This window comes from Ascaphus truei, chromosome 2, assembly GCF_040206685.1.
Source record: "Ascaphus truei isolate aAscTru1 chromosome 2, aAscTru1.hap1, whole genome shotgun sequence".
Lineage (NCBI taxonomy): Eukaryota > Metazoa > Chordata > Amphibia > Anura > Ascaphidae > Ascaphus > Ascaphus truei.
The window spans coordinates 382,260,853-382,280,003 of record NC_134484.1 but is presented as its reverse complement, the minus strand read 5'-3'; the positions used below and the strand labels follow the sequence as shown (position 1 = coordinate 382,280,003).

General features: G+C 41.9%; 1 protein-coding gene across 3 annotated transcripts in view; it reads right to left on the bottom strand.

Annotated features, from left to right (window-relative positions):
* The window catches only part of MACC1 (MET transcriptional regulator MACC1), a 58,956-nt gene that overhangs the window by 9,182 nt on the left and 30,623 nt on the right, over window positions 1-19,151 (bottom strand). Inside the window, exons 2-3 of one of the 3 annotated variants that reach the window (XM_075587180.1) lie at window positions 4,584-4,879; window positions 808-929 (exon numbers count right to left, since the gene is read on the bottom strand). In XM_075587180.1, the coding sequence (XP_075443295.1) occupies window positions 808-922 (115 nt within the window). In that variant the 5' untranslated portion in view covers window positions 923-929; window positions 4,584-4,879. The remainder of the gene's footprint in view (window positions 1-807; window positions 930-4,583; window positions 4,880-19,151) is intronic. The other 2 variants (XM_075587178.1, XM_075587179.1) reach the window with 2 other exon arrangements.

Below are 19,151 nucleotides of genomic sequence, written 5' to 3'. Positions count from 1 at the left end.
ATTTTTACTTTCTAAAACCAGAATATAATGTAATTGGAAAGGGTTACTGTCAGACAGACAGAACTTGTGACATTCCCAGTATGAAGATCTGCTAGCCTGACCTTGCAGGTTTATTGTTTCTGGTGACAGTATCTCGAGAACTCGGGTGTCACCGGAAGTTGGAGAACCACAGATCAGTCCTGGTTCAGGGAAGTAAAAATGTAAACATAAGGAGTAGATGCAGCCGCTGCTTTCAATGGGTAAATTCTTTCTTCATAAATCTTCAACAGTGATATATTGATTTTTAGAATTAGACTGTAGGCTACATAAAAATAGGGTACAAATGTGTACATTTGCAAATAGTGAGCCAGCACTGTACTGGGCCCTACACCGTGCAATGATGATATTCCATAAACTATTTAGCAGATCGATTTTGTGTAACTAAGAAGACTAACCGGATGTATAACCACCTTCAGCAGCATAGCCTTCACACACTCAACTAATCTTTGTTATTAAATGATGTAAAAATGCAGAATGTTAACAGATATTTTTTTCGTTGGCAGAGTTATTGTTGTACTATTTTCTTCACTAAAATTCTAACCTTCACTGAAACTCTGCTAAACCAATAGAGCAAAAAATTACAGTATATATGAAAGTATAAAAATAAGCTGACGTTAACTTGAGTACAAAACACAAGTATTAATTGTAATAATAAAAGGTGTATTAACAAGCTTTAATTACTATGGAATTTGTAATACCTCCTTTTCTTCATCGTAACAGCACATGCTGAAATATACCAGTTATATAAGTAACATTTGAATATGTCACCTGTTAAAGTGTTACTTGTTGAGGCTTTTCGGTCATCAAAGTCAATCAAGGTCCCCTCCGACTTACTCCTTGAAATTCCACCAGAACGAAAAGAATGTGATCGACTCGTTGACATTTTCCTTCTAAATACAACAATTTCATTATTAGAAACAATGTATACAAGGGAATATCCTTCAAACTAAAGGTTAAATGACATAGGAATGCACTATATGAACCTTATTTACTGAATTTTATATTAAAAAAACAACTTCATATAAACAGTTTTTTTGTCATACAGTATTTCACACAGTGAGAATTAATTACTTCTAAGTGAACATTGCTTGCAAAATCGTAATACCTATTTTGCTCTACACTCAAGTAATCATTTAATCGATAATTAGAAGGTTATATTTTGACCCCCCAAAAATTTATATATTTCACTTTTACAAAATCATATTTACCTTTCCTTTTCAATCCATTAACACATAACTCTTTGTGGAATAAACCTGGCTGTTTTCTGGAAATGTAAATAAAACTGCTTTTGTGGGGCTTTTAAAAATAGTGATATTGGCAGTTTTCTAAGAACAGCTTTATGACTCCGTTCAATTTTGTAATCTCTGCAGAATTATCTCTTCAGTAAAATAGGAGATTCCATGTACATGCCCAATTCTACAGATGTATATATACTTTTTTATATTGTACATTTTCTTATGTTGAGTGGAACAATTACATGCCTGGGGGCATTCACTTTAGTGTGACTCCAATATACTGTATGTGACTAATTGAAATTCTACCTTAGAGATCAAATCGAGGTTTCCGATATATTCTAGATTAGAATTGTTATGCCTGGAAACCTGAGCACACAGTAGCTATGGCTCTATGAATGCTTTGTAATAACCTTTTTAGATTCAATCATGTGAGTCACCAGTTCTATAATTAATCATCTCCTCAGACTAGGCATTACCTACTGTTAATGACCAGCTGTCCCCTACACTGAATATCTGGACTCGCACCCTGGAATTGTGACTATACAGTACTATGTGAATATTAAAGCCTTTTAATTATCTATACTGAGAGACCATTGGAGTGTGTGTGTGTGTGTGTGTGTGTGTACACAGGCATACCCCGCTTTAAGGACACTCACTTTAAGTACACTCGCGAGTAAGTACACATCGCTCAATAGGCAAATGGCAGCTCACGCATGCGCCTGTCAGCACATCCTGAACAGCAATACCCTGTACCGAAGCTGTACGCAAGCGGGGAGACTATAGAGCCTGTTACACATGTCTTATTTACATCAGTTATGCATGTATATGACGATTGCAGTACAGTACATGCATCGATAAGTGGGAAAAAGGTAGTGCTTCACTTTAAGTACATTTTCGCTTTACATACATGCTCCGGTCCCATTGCGTACGTTAATGCGGGGTATTCCTGTATGTGTATGTATATATATTTAATCAATAATACAACTGCATGTGGAACAAGACCATGCCAGGACGCATGCTCCACACAGCAGGCACAATTACCACACAGGAATCTGGAGTACAAAATCAAAGGAAGGTTCTCCTGTTCCTTCAGCAATGTCATGTACCTTATCATGTGCATGAAATGCCCAGGAAGCTGCTACTACATAGGTGAGATGGGACAGGGGCTAAACAAGAGAAGGAATCTGCATCACCACAGCATCACACGCAGAACAAGAGACAGTCCTGTCGGTGAACATTTCTCTGACTCTGGCCATAAGATGAACGATCTGAAGGTGGCCATACTCAAAAGTAATCTTAGAACACTGAAGGAGAGACGGTTGCATGAATACTAATTAATGAAACTGTTCAGGACACTGAAAGGTGGCCTAAACAGAGACCGCAGTTTCATGAGCCACTACACAAGAGAACACTCTTCCCATGAGTGCTAAATCCCATATCTATAAATACTGCGCTATGTGAATGCACACACACCTGTCTCTTACACATACATATGTACAATTTAATTCTATCCCTATATACCAATAGGGACTACATAGTATCCACACACATTTATAGTACTGCAACACCCTCTTAGATTTCAACACCCACCAACACCATTGGTATACAGACGAGACAATGAGTATTCTAAGGCTTGCCTTAAACTAGCCCGGTTACATGCTGGGTGTAACCTGGCTAGTTTAAGGCAAGTTTAAGGCATTTCTGCATTGACTAATGACCCATCGGATTAACACAGCAGGGGTCCCTGGCAGTCCCATTCAGTTAAATGGGACTGCCAGGGACTCCCGCTGTTAACCTGATGGCCCATTAGCCAATGCAGAAATGCCTTAAACTTGCCTTAAACACGACCCAGCATGTACCCAGCATGTACCTGGGTCTTTTTGGCGATTGCCACTGGTTTGTGTTAGAATAATCGTCGGCACTACAGTACACTCAAACTCCACACACACCTTTTGGAAAGCACTGTATACACTGTGGGCACTTTATAAATGTATACACACACACACACACTCTTACATCACAAACATTCAGGGACTATTTAACACCTAGTCATAAATCGCATTTTGCATAGGGGGGAGGGATAGGTTTCATCCACAGATAGCATTCCATCCGTTTTAAATTTAGCCATGCCACCTTTGGCTACTAACCTGCCCTACTCCTGGCAGAAAGCCCTGCTAGAATCTGGCTGCCAGTAGTCTACATGGGGTTTTCCCCCTCCTTGATGCTGCACTGTAGTGACAGTGTGAGGCGGTGGCATCAGGCCTGAGCATGACAAATCATGGGACAGACCTGATGCACTCCTCCTGGCTGTACTTAAGGGCAGTGCCGCCCAAATTTAGTAGTGCCTCACCCCACTGAGAGAGGCAGGCCGCACACAGGGAGCCTGAGATTGGGGCCTTCCCTGTTCCTCTTCCCCTTTGGGTAGAGCAAGTGTTGACCTATACCCTGACATCAGATAAGGGAGTCGGGAAGAGCTAGGACAGTTGCAGAGGCCCTGACCAGTAGTGGTAGTCCAGGAACCATCCATAAGTTGACCATCCAAAGACTGCAGTTGGCAGAAATCTGCCTTGTTCCTGTACTGCACAGACCAAGAGAATAAACCATTCCTGTTGTTATACTCCCACCTAGTGTGTGATCTTACTGGGAAGAGAGGTGATAGTTCTATTGTAGGAGATCATCTTCTACTATCTGGAGCCTACAGCAGATGGAGGAACTGCACTGCTAGACAACCATGTGGGTAATGTACCCCAGAAACCTGATCCTGTGAACCCACTACCACTGGCAGACAGCTCAGCCCTCCTGTTACCAGCAGGTATAATGCACCACACATTTAGTAATGGCCAAACCTCCCAGAGGGTGGGGGAAGCACCATTATATAAAGTAAAACTTTTCTTGCTTCATCCATTGTAACATCGCCCGAAGAAGAGATCAGTGTATCTCAAAAGCTCACACAAACAAAAGCATTTAGTTAGTTAGCCAAAGAACGGTATTGAGTAATAAATAAACAGAGAAAGCAGTCATCCCTAGCAAGGGAAGACAAAGGACAGCACTCATGGATAAATGACAACAAAAAAAACTGTATTCAGATGGTACAGCACAAACAAGACCAATGTTTCGGTCCTTGTAGGACCTTCCTCAGGGTTGTGCTAGAGAACACTGGCCAGTGGATACCTTATATACCTAAACCCACACACCAAGTGAAAGCAATCTGGATAGCTAATTAGTCCCATGATCAATCCCATAGTGTCAGGAGTCTCATTACAGCCGTCATAAGATCAGCTGTGTGGAAGGAAGCATCAAACAGTATACATGCTCTTGCTGCTGGTGGCCACTTGGAGTGCCGTTGGGTCGCGTCCTGTGTTGCCTTGGCAACGCGATTCGTGAATCACGGCACCAAAGTGCTTTGGAGGATACTTCACAGCGTCATTTGGAGCGTATGTGCAGCCCGGCCAGTCAGAGCAAAGCGCAAGAAGACGTCCCACGTTGCCAGGCGACACAATATTCTCCTTCAAAACTAGGCAACGATCCAACAGCAGAAAGGGAACGTCTTTAGCAATATTGCAGCGCTCATATAGACAGCAATGGGATGAATATCAATGGGTAATCTAAAAAATAGAGAAGTGGGGAACAAACGTGATTGAGGGGAAAGGAAATAAAAGCAAAAATGTCATGTAATCACAGGCTAATAAGTTAAAAATAGCATGTAAACGAAAGGGTCAATGTAAGAGACGTGTTCAGAGGTATGCAATGGAGACTGTTTTAAGGTGAAATTAAAATAAGGCTTTATTGCGCCTGTTGCTTTAAACACAGCAAACATGTAAATCAGCAAACAAAATCTGCTCCACTCTGGAGTATATATACACTTTTGATCCAGCTCTCTAACTGCATGGTTAGCCCAGCGATTCACCAGCCCAAATCATAGAGACATTCATATACTTAGATAGACATAGATAAGACTTTTCTTTTAAGACTATTATCTATTAGCTGGGTTGCTGTAGGGGAAGGCTTCTTTGTTCTCCTGGTGTCCACACCCATCTGTGATAAGGCAATGTCAGGATCCAGGTATAGAAGTATTATCCCCTGTGTCTTGTTGTCAGCTTGCAGTCTCTTTTGGCAGGCTCAAGACGTCTCTCTCCTTGTTCAGCCCAGTTGTGGACTAAGGAGTCTCACTTCCTTTCTCAGAGGCAGGCTTCTTCTAACCCCTGTAATCAGCCAGATAGTGTTAGTTAATTGTCTACCAGCAGTTAACCACCACACTGATAGGCACATTTGTGAACAGGGATAAGTCCCCTGTTACAGTCAATAAGCAAATTAACTGACTAAAGGTACCATATGTAACCATCAGAATGATGGTACATGTTAAATACTAATGATGTAAACACACAGCTGGACAGTAGGGGGGGCGAGGGGGAGGGAAGACAAATAAAACCACAACAGGGAAGAGGCAGTTGATACATGAAGGAAACACAATGAATACATATTGCGATGTATGAAATAAAGATCATAGAAAACAACCAAGTTTTAAGTCTTCATTAAGCCCTCTCGGGGCCATTGTGTTCAACTCAAAGATGAGTCTTGTTTCCAGCTGGGGCAGAAGCTTGCCCCTGTCGCCCCCGCGTGGTGGCGCATGGGATTGGAGAAGGGCATGCATCGTATTGTGGCAAGACTATGTTTACATTTTTTGAAATGTCTTGCCAGAGGCTGTAGTTTATGATCATCATTCTCATTTAGCTCAAGCAGTGCTTTCCGGATTAATGATCTGTGTAGGCATATTCTCTCCTTTAACATCCGTGTGGTTTTGCCCACGTAGTACAACCCACATGGGCAACGGATGAAATAAACCACGAAGTGGCTCTCGCAATTGAGGAAGTCCTTGATTTTGATGGCTTTGCCAATGTGGGGATGCGCGTATTTTTTGCCCAAGATCATACAGTATGTTGGCAATTCGTGCACCCATGGCATTTGTAGACTCCCGGAGTCCTCGTAAGCCAGTTGGTCGTATTTGTATATTTGGTCACAGGGTCAGATTGTAAAAGTGTACAGAGGCATTGGCATATACTTACCAACGATAAAATAATTGGGCCATACTTTAACAAACCACCACTGTTTGCTACAGACGTGGGCGGAATATTGGTGATTCTCTTTTACAATCTGACCCTGTGACCAAATATACAAATACGACCAACTGGCTTACAAGGAATCCGGGAGTCTACAAATGCCATGGGTGCACGAATTGCCAACATATGATCTTGGGCAAAAAATACGCGCATCTCCACAGTGACAAAGCCATCAAAATCAAGGACTTCCTCAACTGCGAGAGCCGCTTTGTGGTTTATTTCATCCGTTGCCCATGTCGTTTGTACTACGTGGGCAAAACCACACGGATGTTAAGGGAGAGAATATGCCTACACAGATCATTAATCCGGAAAGCACTGCTTGAGCTAAATGAGAATGATGATCATAAACTACAGCCTCTGGCAAGACATTTCAAAAAATTTAAACATAGTTTTGCCACAATGCGATGCATGCCCATTCTCCAAGCAAATGTGCCACCACGCGGGGGCGACAGGGGCAAGCTTCTGCTCCAGCTGGAAACAAGACTCATCTTTGAGTTGAACACAATGGCCCCGAGAGGGCTTAATGAAGACTTCAAACTTGGTTGTTTTCTATGATCTTTATTTCATACATCGCAATATGTATTCATTGTGTTTACCTCTCCCTGATGGCTGACCCCAGCACTCTTTTCCTTTATGTATCCCCTGCCTCTTCCCTGTTGTGGTTTTGTTTGTCTTCCCTCCCTCCCCCCCCCCCTACTGTCCAGCTGTGTGTTTACATCATTAGTATTTAACACTATTAACATGTACCATGATTCTGATGGTTACATATGGTACCTTTAGTCAGTTCATTTGCTTGTTGACCCTTTGTTTACATGCTATTTTTAACTTATTAGCCTGTGATTAGATGAAATTCTTGCTTTTATTTCCTTTCTCCTCAATCACGTTTGTTCCCCACTTCTCTATTTTTTAGATTACCATTGATATTCATCCCATTGCTGTCTATATGAGCGCTGCAATATTGCTAAAGACGTTCCCTTTCTGCTGTTGGATCGTTGCCTAGTTTTGCTGACAGCTGTGTTTTGCAAGGAGAATATTGCGTCGCCTGGCAACGTGGGACGTCTTCTTGCTCTTTGCTCTGACTGGCCGGGCTGCGCATACGCTCCAAATGACGCTGTGAAGTATCCTCCAAAGCACTTTGATGCTGTGATTCAAGGCAACACAGGACGCGACCCAACGGCACTCCAAGTGGCCACCAGCAGCAAGAGCATGTATACTGTTTGATGCTTCTTCCACACAGCTGATCTTATGACGGCTGTAATGAGACTCCTGACACTATGGGATTGATCATGGGACTAATTAGCTATCCAGATTGCTTTCACTTGGTGTGGGTTTAGGTATATAAGGTATCCACTGGCCAGTGTTCTCTAGCACAACCCTGAGGAAGGTCCTACAAGGACCGAAACGTTGGTCTTGTTTGTGCTATACCATCTGAATACAGGTTTTTTTGTTTCCATTTATCCTTGAGTGCTGTCCTTTGTCTTCCCTTGCTAGGGATGACCGCTTTCTCTGTTTATTTCTATAGGACAGGCACCAAACAATTTCACTTTGATGGGAGTAACCAGCTGCCCCTCTGTTTTATTGCTATATATATATATATATACAGTATATACACTGACATAGTCCCAGGCTTTCTGTCTGATTTTATGCGGAATCGGGGAACGCGTCCCCCATGGCGTATTCCCTCCTTACCTGATGCTCCACACACCTCCGCACCGCTTAAAGAGCGTGAGCGCACATGGAGCTCCTGGTACCCAGCGACGTAGGTTAACTCAGCCCCTCTTCCTCAACGCGCGTCCATCACGTGCAGCGCACACACGTGCTGCCGTGCACCGCTCCCCACCTGTGAGGCAAATCTCTCCCACCTGTCCCCTGCACCTTACAGCCAATCTCTGCATCCGGAGGCCGTGCCTCCGCTCTTCCTCTCTGTCTGATTCACCCAGCTCTCCTATATATGCTCAGCTGTCTCACTCCAACATTACTAAGCCCAGTTCCTGGTAGCTTTGTGTTTTCCATGTCCTGTTCCTAGCCTCTGCCTTGCCTTGTCCCTCTGCTGTTTGTTTTCTTGTGTACCGACCTGGCTTGACTTAGGACCCCTCTCTGGATAACGACCCTGGCTTGTCTTTGGACCTCTCTCTGGATAATGACCCCATCTTGCCTCTGACTACGTGTACCTCTCCAACCCTGACCTCGGCTATTGGACACTATTACCCTGCTGGCTCCAACCCTTGACCTCGGCATTACGGACATTGACCATCCCACTGGCTCCGCCCTACGACCTCGGCTACACTGACAATCCACCCCCAGGCGTGCCTCCGCTGCTGTAGGTGCGCAGTTTTACACTTTCCCACCTCAGTACCGGGGTCCTGCCTTTTTTGTGGGGAGTTACAGATTTATAGAAGAAAGTGCAAACTTAGTATGGAAGTGATCCACTCCACAGATTCACAGTCACTAAGGCTGGTGGATAGGAAATCCATACCAGACTTTACAATGGTTCTGATTTCCCTCACCTGCTCTTCTAATTAAGGAACAGGAATATATTGCAGTGAGGTTTTCTGCTCCAGTCTCTCTCTTAAAGCCTGGAGGCTGGGAGAAAAACTGCTGATCCCCCATATCCAGTTCGGGGTAGACGGCCCCCCATTTGTTGCAGCATCTGAGGATCTAATGGGATGCTGTCCCCATCTCACAGTTAAGGACTCAACGTTATTATACCTGTGTGTTATTTAAAGTTGGTACTGTAACTGGCATAGCCAGCCAATATTGCAGACAGGGATATGCATGTGAGTTAGACTCCTGACAGGAGTAGATGTTTCCTTTTAGGATTTATTTTGTTCTTAAAGTGACGGTGTTTAAAATGTTTAGTGTCACTAATGGAGAAATAAACCGCTGAAGGTTGAGGGTTGAGTGCCCCTTGTGTGTATACACGTGTTTGTCCCCCTTTTCTACAAATGAAACCCTAGAAGACTGTGTCACGAAGAGCCTGGGCAAACGACAGCACTACATAAGGGGAGCCATTTGCCACATACATACATACAGATGCAGCGGCCATAATTTTAGCAAATCACGTGGTTTATACCTCGGAATACCCATGTGATGGCGCGCAATTTCTTCCAACCCTACCGCCTTAAGACGCGTGTTGACTCGGGTTTGCATCGGGTTCAGAAAATTGCATTTTGGCACAGTCTGCAATACCGTCGAGAAACTCAAGTGGGCGATCGCGAGTTGTTGTTTTAAAAATCTAATAGCAACTGAACTTGTCTTTTATTGCCGTACAGTTCTGCAATTGTGTGCGTAATTGTAATCTGTAGATTCATGTTAGGAGTTCATACTGTATGGTGTACATGGGAAATAAGTATTTTGTACGAATTAAGTGTTGTATTTGTACTGGATAATAAAGGGAAAAGGCGTAATAAAAAATACAACGTCGCTTCTTCTAAATGTTAAATATTTTTTCCGCTCATGCGTGTACAGTATGTCTCTGCTAAGAAACCCCAAAACTAAAAATGTATATCTTTTATTCTATATGTATTATTTATTAATCAATACTTTCAACTTTTGCTACTGTAGGCTTGCTCTTTTTTTCATACTGTTTTTATTTTATGCGCATGCGTGTATGTCTCATTGGAACTGGGTGCAATACGCCTGAATGCATTAGGTATTGGACATAATACAAAGTCAGGCACACCATAATGAAAAAAAATTAAAATGTATTCAGTTGAGAGCAAAAACAGCAGGAACACCTATAGAGAACTTTGGCATATATTGGCGAGTGCATATAGCATAGGAACCAAATAGACATGGGTGATGAAGGTCCTGCTTTAAGGACTGAAATGTTGTATCTATTTGGGAACTACATGTTTTTGTGATTCACCTACAGCACCCGAGATGTGCTGCTTGTTCTTTTACCAAGATCCATGGGTTTGGGTAAGGTGTGCATGTGTGCGAGTGTGCACACACACCTTATCCAAGTACACACTGTATTAGAACTAGAGCTGGGCACATTTTTTTTCTTATTTGAATCCGCTGCGGATTGGCCAGTTCCTTTCAGCTGCGGAACAGTCTCATAAAAGGCAAATATGCCATTTTTTGCCTATCACTGAAAATCCAAGTGATGGATTGTTAAAAATCAGTCTTTCAATTCAGTAGTATCTCCAGGGAGAGATGACTGTGCTGAAAAGGATACACACCTGAGGTACGCTGGGAGATATTTAATTATACTTTGCATAGACATTAGCATCAGTCCCATCCCACACTTCCAAAAAGAACTATAATGAATTGATAAACAAAGCACCAGTAGCTGGAATGGCATCAGACCCAACAGGACTAGAACCGACAACGACTGCTTTTCTAGGCAGCAGCTCTAGCAGTGCGAGCAAAACAAGCTGCTGGAAAGCATTACTGTCAAATCCTACTTTTGAACTGCTCACACGTGTAGTTAATCTACCTATAAGCATATCTCACAGGTATCTCAGGTGTGCTCCACAAAGAACATTAAACTGCCAACCTAGAAGTGGAAGTGGTCTGAATTTAAAGGAAGTGAGGGGGAGAGAGCTACTACAGTTATGAGCACTCATTTTGGTGCTACATGATGGATATTCACAAAGGTGGCTACGGTGTAACAGAACAAGTGAAAACATATTCAGTGTGTCACCTGCCAGAGTGCCAGGCACATACTGAATTGATTTATGTTTAAATAACTAAAACTCTACGAACTGCAGGAAGTGATTGTCAAAGCACACAAAAGCATGTCAAAGCAAAGCATGTCAAAGCACACAATGTGTTATTGGGTTTGCAAGTCTAATGCACCGTATGAGAAATGGGGTATGGTATCAGCCCCACCAGGATCAAAAGTTGAACCCACAAAACCTGTTATTCAGGACAACAGCTTTAGAAGTGTGAACTAACCCAGCAAATAGCTAGCACCTCTGTCACAGTAGTTTAGTTTTGATTGCTTATTCCTGTACAAAGCACTTTACCCTCTTCTTGGCTAGAGAACCAAATGTCATAAACAGTCTTCTGCCATTAGACACCGTAAGGCATGGGGAGACACCTTACAGTTCATTCATTTGAATTGGTGGTAATGTATTCCAGCACCGTAGGTGCCCTATGCAGAACACTGCTTAGTAAATATGGGCCATTGTCTTTATCTTTTATAAGATTACAAGTACTAACTGTGGTCACCAGGTCACTTTGATATATTACTTTCTCTCTGCATCTGCTCTATTTGCTGTGCTTCACCTCATTTTTACTTGTGTATCAGAAAAACTGTGTTTTATTTAATCTCACCTGACCTCAGTAACTCAGAGTCCTCAGTACATATTACTTTGTGCTTGAATTCCTTTGAACAATATAATCAACAATAGAGATATCCCATGGATATATGGTAGTAGACAGTTACAATGGTGCACTAGCCATCAGGTGGCTTAGCTCACACTGCTAGAGCTTCTGCTTAGAAAAGTAGTGGCTGTGGGTTCTAGTCCTGTACACTATTCCAGTCACTAGATGCCAGGCTTATCAATTCTATTTAGATGGCATGGAAGCCTTTTTAGGAAGTGTGGAATAAGACTCATTAAAATATACTTTGCTTGGCCATTAGCAGATCTCCCAGGGTAGCTCAGGTGTGTTCCTTTTTCAGCACAGGCATATCTCAATAATAAAAATGGAGGGAGATTTGAGGGGATATATATACACAACTAGAGACAATACTGATAAATTGGAAGTGTCTCTCTCAGATTTGTAATCCATTGCTCAGATTCTTAAAAATCTGACTGGATTGTATCAAATGGCAGATTCAGATTTTGGTGGAGGGCTCAGATTTGGTGTAAAAAACAGGGAAGGGTATTTGGACCAGTTCACCCATCTCTAATTAGAAACTAGAGTACCGTATGTAGATATACGATACAAATGGGTTAATATTGAAAATTGGGTAAAGAGTAAGGGTAAGAGTCGTCAGCCCATAACCAAGTGACCATTATTGCACCTATAATATACAAATGTTAGCAAAACAATGGGTTTACAAAAATAAATAGATAAACCAGGGTTTCTTTGCAAGTTTTATGTTGGGCAAACACAATTTAGTACTAACAAAGCACCATTACAAATACTGTAATGCTATGCTTAGGAAAGCAGGCAACAAACGTTTCTGCCGAGGTGATATAGCCATATTTTATGAATAACGAGAATAGCCCTTCTGCGAAAAGGTCTAGAAAAAAAAGAAAAATAAGTGTTTTAATTACTTCCCAATCCAGTGAACTATGTTACACATGCTGATGTTCTATTTAAGAATTCCCCTCAGATCCGCATATTCTACTCCTCTTCCTAACTCTCCTCCTGCTTTCCTTGACCTTTTTTCCTCTGTGACAGAGGACGTGTCACTACTGATCTCCTCTTCCCCCTCTAAACCCCATAACCTGCCATCTCCTTAAACCCCTTGCTTCTACTCCAATCCCTATACTTACACATTTTCAACGCCTCCTTCTCTTCTGCTACCTTTCCCTCCTCAAAGCACGCAAGTAATATCTTTACTCAAAAACAGCAAGCTTGACCCTACCTGTCTCTCTAATTAATTGCCCTGTCCCCCTCCTGCCTTTTGCCTCTAAACTCCTTGAATGTCTTGTATTCTCTCACTTGCTCCATTTTCTCAACACCTATTTTCTCATACTGTATATCCTCTACAATCTGGTTTCACATTGCTCATTTCACCGAAACAGCCTTCGGTGTACTTTCAGCATCTCTTTTGGCAAATACCTCTTCCTCCTTTGTTGATCTCTCTATGGGCGTACCCAAGTGGTTTGTCCTGGAACCTCTTCTCTTTTCTTTGGACCCAGTCTCTCTAGGTGACCTTGTCACTAGAGATGGGCAATACCACCCAAATCCATTTCCTGGATTTTCACTGATGTTACCCCCAAAATCCGTTTCGTGGTGTAAAAACTTCAAACGGATTTGGGCAGTTTCAATCAGTGCGGATTCATCAAAATCTACCATTGGATACAACCCGTGAATGGATTGTTGAATCCGCAGATTGGATTTTACAAATTCGTCCATGGGTTATGGAATTGGCAAAGAGTATTGGTAATAAAAAATCTGCAAAATGCGAAATCGCCCTTTGATATTGATCCGCTGAAATCCGTGGACCAAAGGAACTGGATGATCCGCAGCGGATTCAAATTCGGAAAAACAATTCACCCATATCTACTTATCACATCTCGTGTTCAAATATTCCCTCTATGCTGTTGACACACAAATTTACTTTTTAACCCCTAACCTTACACCTGCTGTATAGACCAAAGTCTGTGAATATCTCTCCACTATATCATGCTAGATGTCCCTCCGCCGACTAAAACATCCCCCAAGCCTGACCCTACTGCCTCCTTCTACATTACTGTTGGCAGTACCATCATACACCCAGTAGCACAAGTACGCTGCCCAAGTGTCACTTTTGACTCTAACACATTCATAATGTATTTCTGTCCTCTGTAACATTTCCTCTGTCGCTCTACTGTTAAAACTAACAGACCCGCATTCTCTGCCTTTCCAACTATTGCAATCATTTTACTCACTCCTAAATCTGTCTCAGTGTCTCTCCTTTATTGTGTGGTAAGACCCTCTAAGCAAAGATGTGACATTGTGAGAAACAAATGAACTCCATTTTCAAGTTTGTATTCTTAAGAAAAGTTGGGAACTCGCACAAAACATTTTACCACATGGTCCAATTTTCTTTAACCCTAAAAGGGTTAATAGTATATGTGTAACCAACTTCACAGGTTCTCACAGGAACACACCCTCCAGCTTGTAAGAGGCCAAAAATAAATAAATCATGTTTTTCCAGTTTGCATTTTGTACGATCACGATCAGATACATGTACAACCACACCCATCCTGTCAGTTATCTGAACTCAGGTAAACCAATTAAAAAAATAAAACGAGATTGGTGTTCCCTTTTACTATGACCAGAAGTATTCAATTTGAATTTACGATGTGTGACACGCTTATGTAATTATATATGTAGTTAATAAAAACAGAACCTATCAGCGTCCCAGATTTCAAATGAAAATGCAACAACTTCCAGGCAATAATCCATCATGCTTGTATAGAGATATAGAGATAGATATACACATACACATTTGCTACAGTCTATTACTTCCCATATGCTTCGTCCATTGTGCTGATAATCTAGGGGATATATTTATTATATTCATTAAAACTTCTGTATGAAATGTAAAATACATTATTTACAAAAAGTTCACATTTAAAGATGCTTTCCCACGTTGCTGGATAGAAAACAACATTTTGTAAAAAAGAAATTGATTGGCTAATTAGTTTCACTAGACAAATCTAATCATACTAAAATAACATTTTGTTTGCTTTTGTTCTATTGACTTCTGAATGGGTAAGTGTGTTTCAATCAAGTATTCTTTACCTTTAGCCTACCCTATCCTTAAAAGGCATAAGACCTATAGCACCCAAGTGCCCTTGGACTTCCTGAATTAAACATGACACATTAGTTCATGCAGGTTCTAGAATTGCCCCTTTAAAGAGGCAATCCAATCAACACACACATACAGTACACATACAGTAGACACACACACACACACACACACTATTACTTGTGAGCACATTCACATGTCTTAGACAGGTCTGCAACCCTGCTTTTTGCCATTACCACCTAGCATTCAGTGCTTCCACTGCAGCAAGGGATTCTGGGAAATTACATGCAGAAGAGCACACAGTGCCACCCTTTGCCCCAAGTCCATTATTACATGGAGCCCTTATGCTATATGGTGGAGATGTATATATATATATATATATATATATATATATATATATATAACTTAACTCAGTATTATGGTATAGCCTATCCCAACACTGATGAGACCCATCAAGGTCGAAACAGCTGTCTGTGGGTGGTTTTCTGGGTATGCACCTTAACCCTGGCTGTGCTCAAAGCTGTGACCATGCAGCAAGCTTAAGCCTATAGGGAACCATGTTAAAAATGGTTTTTGAAGCAAAAAGTGGCACTGTGTGCTCATTTGCATGTCATTCCCCAGAATCCCTTGCTGCAGTGCAAGTGCTGTGTGCTGGGTGATAATTGTGAAAGGGGGGGTTGCAGACCTGCCTAAGACATGCAGATGAGCATACAGTTGTATTTGCATATATGCTTTCCTGTGGAGGGTTTTTGTCACTTTTTTTACTCACCATAACTTAACTCAGTATTATGGTATAGCCTATCCCATAGCCTCTTATGCATATCCAGTTAAAATCAACCCCACACTGATGAGACCCATCAAGGTCGAAACAGCTGTCTGTGGGTGGTTTTCTGGGTATGCACCTGTACACCATACAACTGTATGCTCATCTGCATGTCTTAGGCAGGTCTGCAACCACGCCTTTCACCATTATCACCCAGCACACAGCACTTCCACTGCAGCAAGGGATTCTGGGGAATGACATTCAAATGAGCACACAGTGCCACTTTTTGCTTCAAATTTTTTTTTAACATGGTTCCCTATAGGCTTAAGCTTGCTGCATGGTCACAGCTTTGAGCACAGCCAGGGTTAAGGTGCATACCCAGAAAACCCACCCACAGACAGCTTTTTTTTTTTTTTTTTTTTTTTTAGCCCGGGTGGTGAAAAAGTGATTCCACCTCAAAAACCGTGCTCGTGATCAAGTGAGACCAGGTGCGCTCCACATGTGACAGTCTTCTCCGGAGAGTAGGCTAGTCCGGTTCCATGATGTCTACCTCCGAAGAGTCCGACGTCCTTCTCGTTCCCTCCTAGTGCAGCAGGCGCCGCAGGAGTTTCCAAGTCTTTAGGGTTTTCAGCTTACGCCTACTAACCCACCGTAGTCTTTTCCCGAAGGAGGGGTGACCACCGACCTGCACTTAGTCTTCTCGCTCTCCGAAGAAAGAAGGGTGACTATAACCCAACACCAACAAACAAAAAAAAGTTCATAGTGCAAGTGCTCCTGTGCGCTGTGTGATGCAGTGCAGGAAGTGCTCTGACAGACGACACAAAAAAGTGTGCACGAGTGCACGCCCGGCCCTTTGCAAGGCCAGGCAGGTGAAAAAAATAGTTGGATTGTCCCCTCAGCGGAAGGCAATAAGGGGGGCCAAGTGCGGGAAAAATAGGGGACGGTGCAAAATTATCTGTGCTGATCAAGTGCTCGTAAGTGGAGGCAGCCGCCCAAACAGCCATCCACAGTGCAGCAAATGATGCTCCCCAGGTGTTCCAAGCCTGAGGTGCAAGATTAAAAATGCCCAGGCTACTTTGCATCCGCCCATCTCAGGCCATGACCAGAGTACCAAGTGATGCAACTAGGGCCATCCTTCACAGGACAGACCCTACACTTGATCTTAGCCAAAAGGCAGAGAAGCGAACCTTTATGGATCTCATCAGTGTGGGGTTGCTAAACTGAGTATGCAGAGAAGCTAAAGGATGGGGTTTACCATACTGAGTTAAGTTATGGTGAGTAAAAAAAGTGACAAAAACCCTCCACAGCAAAGCAAATATGCAAATGTAAATACAACTGTATGCTCATCTGCATGTCTTAGGCAGGTCTGCAACCCCCCCTTTCACAATTATCACCCAGCACACAGCACTTGCACTGCAGCAAGGGATTCTGGGGAATGACATGCAAATGAGCACACAGTGCCACTTTTTGCTTCAAAAAACATTTTTAACATGGTTCCCTATAGGCTTAAGCTTGCTGCATGGTCACAGCTTTGAGCACAGCCAGGGTTAAGGTGCATACCCAGAAAACACACACATATATATATATATATATATATATATATATATATATATATATATATATATATATATATATATTTGGATCGATCAGCAAGATTCTGCTTCACAGGGTTCAGTAAATTGCTGCCTTTCAGTTTCAAATCAATTCTTCAGTTAGTGAAACTCAGCAGCTACAATGTATTCTTATATTACTAAAGTGACAATATCTATTGTTACAATTTACAGCTCAAACTGTTGGGAATATTGGCAACAAATTATCACAAATAGGAAAGTGTTGCAAATATCTTGCACTGCTGGGAAAATTTGCTAAAACCTGCTATAGAAATCAAAGGATGCTCAGTATATTAAAACTCATTAAAAATGGCATTAAGAGTTAAATTTTTGAAGAAAAGAAAAAGTTAGTAAGAATGATCTAATACTACAGATCTGACTTATTAAAAACACAAAAAACACATGTAGGATATTGCTTGGATTGCTCATTTAAATCAAATAATAAATCAAATAAAAATAGCCAGCAACAATCATCCAAAATGTTTAAAATGAAGGATCTCTTTAAATATAATCAAACCTTTTAACTTTTCCATGATACATTTAAAACTACCTCAGACTATTTTTTTTACTATTGGCCACTGGCATTTGATCCAATCGGCAAATAATACATTTCAGACTTCCATGGCATTATTCACATTTGAGTGTCTCTATTCCAACTCTCATTGCCACAATATCCCTATTTTTTCAGCTCCTATCCCCACCAGAAAACGAAGCAAAGTCCTCTTTTATGAAACAGTGGGAAAGGTACATAGTTTCTGAGCTGGATCTAGAGGACTTAGATGATTTAGTAATGGATTCAAAAATGTCATCCATCTGCTTGACAATAAAAGAGAACTAAGCATTACAATTCTTCTCGGTGGTATCTCACTCCTACTAAGCTGCACTGCATTTCCCGTTCACATTCTCTGATGTGCTGAGAGGATGCGGAAGTAAAAGAATGTTTCATATTCTGTGGGCATGCCCATTAATTTAACAGTGTTGGAAGAAAGTGCAATCTCTTATCACAACTGTGACAGGATTATCTATTCTCCGGTTCCCTGGATCCATCTTTTAAAATCAGCCCAATTCAGGGTTAGATAAATTGATCTAGGACATTTGGTCTCGGCCATGTCGCAGCCACCAAATGACTGCCGGTGCTTTACCGCAACTCACCCCGCCGCCGGAAGCTACTGCCGCCTGCCACTTCACCGCTAAGGTAAGTGCCTAAACTCCCTAACCTAAGCCCTTACCCTAAAAACCCATACCCTCACAGCTAAAACCATTAAGTGAACCCACTACCCTGAGCACTAAAACCCCTTAAATTAACCCCCTACCCTAAACAGTAATAAAACTTACCTTAGAAGCGGCCGGTGATGGGGATTCCAGAGGTGGATCAGTTGTGGTGGAGGGCCCGTCTGCAGCCAAATGGCACTAATGATTTGGTCGCGGCACAACAGTCAAGATCAAAATGTCCCATTCCATTGTATGGGAGTCGGATGCCACAGTTGAAATTGTATGACTCCAATGAGCTACCTTACCTAACTAGCTTTCAAAGACTTTACAATCAAGGTGTTCAAGGGTCATATTCCAGCAACATCACAACATGGGCAGATCTAGAGATGAGTGAATCCACCCAAATCAGTTTCCTGGATTTCCTCGCATTTCCCCCACAAAATCCCCTTTGCGGTGTAAAATCCACAAAAGAATTAGGTTGGTTTTAATCCACGTGGATTCATCACAAAACGCCATTGGGAAAAACCAGTTGATGGATTTGCAGAATCTAGAAATTAGTCTACGGGTTGCGGAATCCATGGAGTTTATTTTTAATAATAATAATAAAAAATCTGCAAAATGCAAGAATTGCCCTTTTTGACATTGATCCTTTCTGCTGTGGAACCAAATTCGTCAAAAAAATATGCCCATCTCTAGGTAGAGCTAAAAAATAGCGCAGCTGTGGTTGACAGGGAAAAGTGTGATATCTGACTT